Source organism: Tupaia chinensis, unplaced genomic scaffold (assembly GCF_000334495.1).
Source record: "Tupaia chinensis unplaced genomic scaffold, TupChi_1.0 Scaffold000688_1, whole genome shotgun sequence".
Lineage (NCBI taxonomy): Eukaryota > Metazoa > Chordata > Mammalia > Scandentia > Tupaiidae > Tupaia > Tupaia belangeri.
Window position 1 is genome coordinate 3,363,105 of NW_006160211.1, and position 8,532 is coordinate 3,371,636.

General features: G+C 41.4%; 1 protein-coding gene across 1 annotated transcript in view; it reads left to right on the plus strand.

Moving 5' to 3' along the window:
* The window catches only part of PTGDR (prostaglandin D2 receptor), a 16,674-nt gene extending 8,583 nt beyond the window's left edge, over window positions 1–8,091 (plus strand). The window contains 2 exon segments of the mRNA XM_027776630.1: window positions 10–45; window positions 7,638–8,091. Of these exon segments, the coding sequence (XP_027632431.1) occupies window positions 10–45; window positions 7,638–7,877 (276 nt within the window). The 3' untranslated portion in view covers window positions 7,878–8,091.
* Window positions 8,092–8,532: the final 441 nt, after the last annotated feature.

An 8,532-nucleotide genomic window follows, 5' to 3' on the forward strand; every position in this document is an offset into this window, starting at 1 on the left:
GCCCCCCTGACCGTGCCCTTCCCCATGTGCTCCCTGCCTTTAGTCGTAAGTCGCTGGCGGCTCAGGCTGCGGGCACGCGGGCACCCGGGCGCGTCGGGCTGCGGGTGCCGGGCGGGAAGGGCGGCGCGGGACGGACGGGGCGCCCTGGGCCGGGAGAGTTTGTCGCCGCGCTCTGCAATACGGTCCCTCTACAGCCCCCAGCTACAACCCAGTTTACTGCGAGGAAAGAAGGAAAGTCAGAGGAAGGAAAACGCCCAACCCAACGTGACCCCTGGCCCAGCAAACCCTCTCCTGCTAGCTGAACCCCCTCCTTCTGCTTCTCCCTAGGGAGGGTTGTCATTTTTGCGCCTCAGGCCTTTGAGCAGAACTTGCTTGCTATGGGGTGATGCGGGCTCTCTACCCTACCGACCGCCAGGTAATGTTCCTTTCGTTGGGCCTGCCAGTAATGTTTGTGGTACCACAAACGGGCGAATAGCGAGCGGGATTCTTCTCCTGGGTGGTGGCTTGGAAAGGAAGCAAGGGAAGGCTTAGTCCCGCCAGAGCCAAGTGCTGGGGCAGTGGCTGAAATAGCAGGTAGGACGTCGGAAACTCGCGCGCTGGGAGGCGCGGCGGGGCAGCTGCGGTGGCACCGCCGCCCGGGCGGTGTGGGCAGAAGCCCAGAGGCTGCTTGTAGGTTTCAGCTGGCAGTGTCGTTTGGGCGACCTGTCTTGACAGGTTTTTGTTTCTATCTTGGCAAGTGAGGTGACATGAAAGCCATTATCTCAGGTTTCAATTTACTTATGGAGATGGAGGTGAATTACCGCGTCTTTCGTTCCTGGAGTCCGTGCCAAAACACCTGGGAGCGCCCAGAGTACCTGCTCAGCAAGAACACTTCAGTAAATTACATCTCTCAGTCCCTGTCGTTGGAGTGCTGAGACCCATGTGAATAGGAAGACTTTTTACCTCAGTGGGGCCATTTGAGATGCTGCTTTCGGCGGTGGCCCTAGAGGAAAATGTTACATATAAAGTGATTTCCCCCTTACATGAAAGTCTTCCTAAGTGGGGAAGAGAAATCTGTAACGTAATCGTGCAAGAAGTCCCCAAATAAATAAACAAAGCTTTATAAGCAGCTGTAGGTATTAACACAGATGTGTAGCAGTGATTCATACACTTCAGCACGCTCAGAATCAACAGCAGAGATTTTTAAAAGAAAGATGGCTGCACCCTATCCCCTAGAGTTTCTGATTCATACCTTTATAAGAAATGTTCATTTTTAACAAGTTTCCGGATGATATTGAGAAGCTGCTGATTTGTGGAACCATACACCAGTGCAGGAGCTGGCACACCCCAGGCACAGGCGAAGTCTGTCCTGCCGGCTGTTTTTGTCCAGCCCTGGAGTTAAGAAGAGTTACTAGAAATGAATATTTTCTATCCACTTGATGGTAGTACCTAAGTATGTTTAAGTCTCAATCAAGCCAAACACTATCCTAAGAAAAGTAGTTTTATTTTTCTTCTTACTAGACATGTATGACAAAAAATTATACTCTATCATTATTATTGTTACATTTTGAATATTAGGAAAAGTTGTGGAAAATGTGTTTGTACTGCCTAACAAATATTCATGATTTTGCCTCTTGGTTCATTAAAACCTAAAATATTTACTCTCTACTTCTTTACAATAAACTTTTGCAGACCCCTATTCTAAAATTGGACTCACTTCTCTATACCATGATAAAAGCAGATAGTAGCCAGATGCATGGAAATTGTGACCTGAGTTTGAATGTTTTAATAGGAATAATACAAAAAGCAGTCAAAGACAGTGAAAAGAATGTTTTCATTTGGCCATATCTCTTAGAGGATTTCAGTAACTTGTGTATTGTGAGGATTAAAGGAAATAATAGACTTGAAAATGACTTTCTAAAAAAGCAACCATACAGGCTTTTTATAGAAAATCATTCTTTTTTAGAAAGGCATTCTTGAATGAAGGCCCTCATTGTGGGGAAAGTAGTCTGTAGCAGCATCAATCAAGATTAGAACCAGCATTTTCTAGAAAAGGTCAGATTCTTAGCATCATACATGGGTTTAAATCAGGCTTCCTCACTTACTAGCTTCGATAGCACTTTATTTACTCTGGCTGACCCTGGTTGCCTCATTTGTAAAATGAACATACCCATACTTGTTTTGTAAGAGAGTTATGAAGATATGGACTTATACAAGTAATGCCTGGCCTCAGTAATCAGCATCACTATTATTAATTATAATTTCCATTTATCATTATTGTCTGTTGGACATAGAAAATGAACCAACAGCTCTGATCTCAGGAGACAGTGACATAGTCTAAGGCAGTGGTTCTCAAACATTTTTGGTCTCAGAAACCCTTCGTTCTCCTAAACATGATTAAACACCTAAAGAGCTTTTGTTTATGTGGATTATATCTACCAGTAATTATAGTAACAATTAACACTAATAAATTGTTAAAATATTATTGCAAAACAAGGTAACCAAATATACTACTTGTATATATGGGTTGTTTACATAGGTGTTCACATAGGTGTTTTTCCTTCATATGAAAAAGAACACCTTGGGATTTCAAACTGATTTAATGAATGATAATAAGGTTTCAGAGATTACCTCAGATACAATAGAAACCAGTATGTTAAGAGCACAGAAGTACTGAAAACAGTCCCTGAAAATGCACATGTGTATACCCCCGACCTACTACCTTAGGAGGGCCTAGAAAATGCAAGACTACCAAAGCTCATATGTATTATCTGTGGCAGTGATAATGTCATCACAAGTCAAATAGCCTCTGTAAACCCTTGTGCATCTGTGAGAGAATGAGAGTGAGAAAGGCACTGGTTTTTTTCCCCCTTCATATGAAAAAGAGAACGAGAGAGAAGGACCTCAAGCCAAGATCCTCCCCCAGCCCCACAGATGTGCCAGGCCAGGCACCTGCAGCAGACAAGGCACTAACCCAGTCTTCCCACTTGGTTTTCAGCAGCATACAGCAGCGCCCCCTACTGCCTGCACAGTCACAACTGGGACTAAATAATGTCTCTTAAGAAAATAGTCTTGACTTTGAGGACACCCTAAATAGGTATTGGAGACCACTCCTGCCCCCAGACACACACCTTATGAAAACCACTCTTCTAAGGAATGAACTTAACAATTGGAAACTAAGGCTGTATCTGAAGAGGGGGGACATTTTTAAAAACTTACTCATTGCATAAACATTGTATTTTATTAAGTTGGTGAAAAGTGTGTTAGCATATTATTTTTAAGATTAACTTTGCTATATGCTGGATTAGTACAAGATACCTAACTTGATTGGATTTTAAATTTTCAATTTGATGGAATATAGAGAGACTATGGAATGAGCTTTAGAGGCAGTTTGTGGGCGCATTATCTAATGCATATCATATATTTTCATCAGAATTCTTTTTATCTTAAAAAACTGCAATATCCAGGAGGTTAATAGGGAAGCAAGGATGGATGATAGAGGGTGTTCATGTGTACATGAAGTGTGAGAGCTGAGAGCTCCAAAACCAGGTAAAGATAAATACAAGCCTGTGCAGTTGCTTATATCAGGATCCACTGAGTTAGAGAAGTGGTCGACGAGGAAGAACATCCCGCATGTGTTAGGTAGCTCTTGTGCGTAGAGAAGAACATGTGGGATGCTCCTTCCAGAGGCTGTGAGAGGTATGTAAGAGATGGTAGGCAAGAGGTGGGCCCAGGGGAAAGGATCTGAAGTGGGTTTAAAAGGTGAGGTATGCAGTAATATGAGGGATGAACTGGAGGCATCAGAATAGAGAGAGATCTCTCCCTCAGGCAGAGCCAGCCAAGAGTCTCCCAGTAGGCAACAGCAACATCTTCTCAGATCAGTCCTCTGTATAAATTGAGCAACTTAAAAATGCCAGGTGTAAACAGTACTCTTTCTTTAACCAGGATATGGATATATTTATTTGTGTTTGTTCACATACCACTTTGTTTTTATAGGGTTGAAAAGGACTTAAAAATTTGCACAAGATAAAATAAAAGAAATGTGTGTGGGTGAGAAAGGACACTAGAGACTTAAAAAATGAGATTAAAACAGTACAAAACAAGTTTACAAAATATGGATCAAGCTAGAACAATACATTTCTAATACGAATCAAGTAAATTGAAAATACAAATATGTGCAATTATAAATGACATGAAAATACAAATAGCCTTGGGACCAGCAGTTAGCGTAATGGCTATGTCACTGGACTCCCATGTAGTCAACCGCGGTTCGTGTCTCAGACCCAGTGGCTTAAAACACACTGGGTATGTGTGCATGTGCGTGTGCCCAAGATCCTGAGAGGAGAATGGAGAGAAGGGATTGTGACATGGCCATCCCCCCTGGGTGGTGATTTCTCGCTTTCTGTCTCTCTGTCTCTCTCTCTCTCTGGTGAGCGCAGGTGCCCTATGGCAAAAACCTCTCCATAAAAATAAAGAAAAAAATACAAATCGCCTATCATTGCCATGAATAAATACTGCATAGAAATAAAATGTCCTGGGGCAGATGGTATGGAGTTAAGGAAGCTGGTTCTCACATGGCCCACTGTGCAGTTCAAGTTTCAGACCAGGAGGCTTGAAAAATACACTGGGCAGGTGTGCGTGCATGCCCAAATCCTGAGGAGAGAATGGAGGAGAAGGGATTGTGACATGGCCATCTCCCCTTAGGGGGAGGTGACTTCTCATTCTCTCTTTCTCTCACTCCCTGGTGAGTGCACTCCATACTAAAATTAAAAATAAATTATAAAGGGCTGGCAGGTGGCATGGTGGTTAAGGGCACTGGACTCCCACATGGCCAACCACATTTAGAGTCCTGGACCTGATGACTTTCTCACTTTCTCTCTCTCTCTCTCTCTGATTCAGTTTAAATAAAGTTAAATAAAATAATTCTTAAAAAAAGTAAAACAAAATTTTTAAAAGGAAAGAAAATATCCTGTTTGGATTATATAGATGTCATCCAGTTACTTAGGTCTTTGCTAGCCAACCATTCTCAAATAGTTGGAATTATTGGGGGAGGACTTATTCATGGAAAGTGTTTATGAAAAAACTATGCCTGGATTTCTATTTTTTTGCATCAAAACCCATTCTTCAATTTCATTTTTTCATGAATATTTAGGAGTCTGCTCATATATTTTACCACATTCCACTTTGGGAAGAAACGGGCAAATATAAACAAACTCATTAGTTTTTAAATCAACTTAAGCATCCACTTACCCATCCACTTATCCATTCAGCATGTATCTGGTACCTACAACATCCAAGGCACTTTGTAATTTGTCATATAAATGCCGTGTGTGCCCTCATAAGCTATAGTATGGGAGCGGAGAGTAATGATTAATGCCATAGAAGAGTTTAGAGGAAGGAAGGAGGCACTCCTAAATGGTATAAAAATAATATTAATAGCTAATTACTGAGTTATATGCTAGAACCTGTTCTCAGGATTTTACTTATACCTTCTTACTCAAACTTGCTAACAACCTTTGACAGTAGGTACAGTTTTCCCCATTATAAAGGAAACAATGACTTCCATAGTCTAAAGACAGGATTCTAACTCTGAAGGTCAGGTCCTGAAGCTGATGTACTTGGGATCAAGCACCTCGAAAGGGCATTCTAAAGAGGGTCATATTTGACGTGGACTTAAAGGGAGGTAAAATTTGGGCCTGTTACTAATTTCCATCTCAAAAATGATAATGACCATGCTTGGTACGTAGGATTTTTATAAGGATGAAAGTAAATCATAGTGCATTCAAAGCCAGAGAGAAAGAGGGAAAAGAACAGTGAGAGCAATTTCATGTCAATAAATTAGGAAAACTTGGATTCATGAACAATTTCTAGAAAAGCAAAACCAGTCTGACTGGACTCAAGAAGAAACCTAGGCCTAGAGCTATTAAAGAAATTAAAAACTACTCTCCAAAAAATAAAAAAAATAAGTGAACATTACAGTTAGTTTTATAGATGAGTTTTAGCAAACCTTTAAGAAACATATCAACTCAATCTTTTACAAGCTCTTTCAATGAAGTAAAAAAGGTTGACACCTTTATCTTACATTTTGAAGAAAATATGTACTTGAAACTAAACCTTTATAAAGGCAGTATGAGAAAAGAACAATATGGAACAGTCTCCCTGAATATAATAGCATGATTCATGTCAGTGTATGTAGGTATAGTTTGCAAGGCTCAGAGAAGGCTACCCAGACCACAGGGAAGCTAAGACAGTTGCAGTTGGTTGGACATGGATAAATCAGCTTATATTTTTGTGGGTGTTTCCCCCTAGTCTGAAAAGAGGCTATCATCTACAGAAAAGTAGCATTCTATGCTTAAGAGTAAGTAGAGGGACCAGCAAGTGGCATGGTGGTTAAGGCGCTGCACATTACCACATGCCTGACCACAATTTGAGTCCTGGACTTGGTGACTTGCTTTCTCATTTTCCCTCTCTTTCTCTGTCTCTCTTTTCCTCTCTCTGTCTCTGTCTCTCTCTGGTCAAATTAAAATAAATAAATAAATAAATAAATAAATAAATAAATAATTCTTTTTTTAAAAAAGGATGTAGAACAAGTTACATGAGTTGATCTGTTTGTTTTGTAAGTCACCTCATGTTTTGTCATTGTGGTATTTACTGTCTTCACATTGATCCAAAGCTTCTGTTTTGTTGGTGTCTCCATACATGTGACGGTTCACAAGGATGACTTATTTCTGAGTGAACTAATAAGAGAGAATAAAAAGCAGATGGAGGAAAGTAAGATCTAAATTAAGTATGGGTATAAGGATCTCAGCTGGAAAGAGAATCTGTACTGGGGCCAGCGTGGTGATTGAGCACTGATTTCCCAAATGGGCCGACCTTGGTTCGAGGTCACTTGAGGGTCACACAGGGTGTGTGCGCATGCATTCCAAAAAATCCCAGAAGGATAATGGAGGACTCCCCCTGGGGAGTGATGTCTCACTTTCCCTCTCTCTGTCTCTCTCTGGCAAGAGCACATACCCAATGGCAAACAACTAAAAAAGGCAAGGAAATCACACCTGGTGTGTGTGTGTGTGTGCATGTGTGCGTGCATGTGTGTGTGTGTGTGTGTGTGTGTGTGTGTGTGTGTGTGCCCAAAGGAAAAAAACCGGCGGCAGGCCCACCCCCCTTGGGGGGGGGGGATGATTTCTCATTTTCCCTTTCTCTGTCAGTCTGTCTCTGGTGAGTGCATACACCCTATGCACTCACCTTAAAAAAAAAACCTTAAAAAAAAAAAAAAGAGGAAGAAGAAAGAGAATCTGGATTTGTGGAGGGGTGGTAGACCTGCTTGTGAAAGAGCCAATGGATCAGGTTCCCACTTCAGCTCTCTTGGCATGGCTTGGCAGTGACCTGGATACTCCAGCCAACAGGTGGAACAGCCTTCAGGGACCCAGTCAGACCAGGTCTCCCGTGTGTGCTCAACTTCCACTGTGCTCCTAGGCCTGCCCACCACCTTCCAGGCTCCTCGCTGGCCCCCACCAGCTGCAGTGGCCTTAGCTGCTCATAAATGTACCAAAACCGTGTATTCCAAACCAAGTTGTCATGTTCTTAAAGAAAAGTAAGTGAATTTATTGCTGCCATCAGCCTTTCACTATTATAAGGGATTTTTTTTTTCTTCCAAACAGTATCGCGCTTACTATGGAGCATTTAAAGCAATTGATGAGGAAAACAGAAGCTCAGAAGAAAAGGACGACCTCTTAGCCTTGCGTTTTCTATCTGTGATTTCCATCGTGGACCCTTGGATTTTCATCATTTTCAGAACTTCAGTATTTCGGATGTTTTTTCATAAGATTTTCATAAGACCTCTTATGTACAGAAATTGCCACAACAATTCCTGCCACACTAACACAGAATCCACCCTGTGACAGTGCTTTACACTCTGGTAAGCTGAAGAATATGTCACATATGCAAAGAATCAAGATTTTTTTTAAATTACAGGTTAAATCCTTAAGAGTTATCTCCCTGAGGGTTAGCAGGAGATGCGGTGGTTAAGTTGCTGGACTCCCTGGTGACTGACGGTGTTTGAGTCCTGCACCTGGTGGCTTGAGAATCATGTGGGGCGTGTGTATGCATGCCCAAAATCCTGGAAGGAGACTAGAAGAGAAGGGACTGTGGCATGGCCATTCTCCCTGGGAGGTGATTTCTCTATCTCCCTTTTTCTAGACGCACAAATGCCCTATAGAAAGTACTTTAAAAAGAAAAGTTCTCACCCATAATGAAAGCATCTAAATGTATTTCCAAAAGTATCTGAAAAGGCTTGTGTTGTCACTCTATAAGAGGAGTTCAAAAGTTCATGGAAAAATGAATTAAAGTATTTAAAGTATCCAGGCATAGTGTTTTCATAATAAATATTTCCCATAAACTTTTTAGAGACTCGCCCCCAAATTTATAAGCCATTACAGTGCATTTATTTAAAATTTTGTGTTATAACAGCAACTAAAATTTCTTAATACTGCAAACAATGTTATAAGTCTTAAAGCAACAGTATTAATTGTCCCATCATTTGTACTTGGCTTTCCT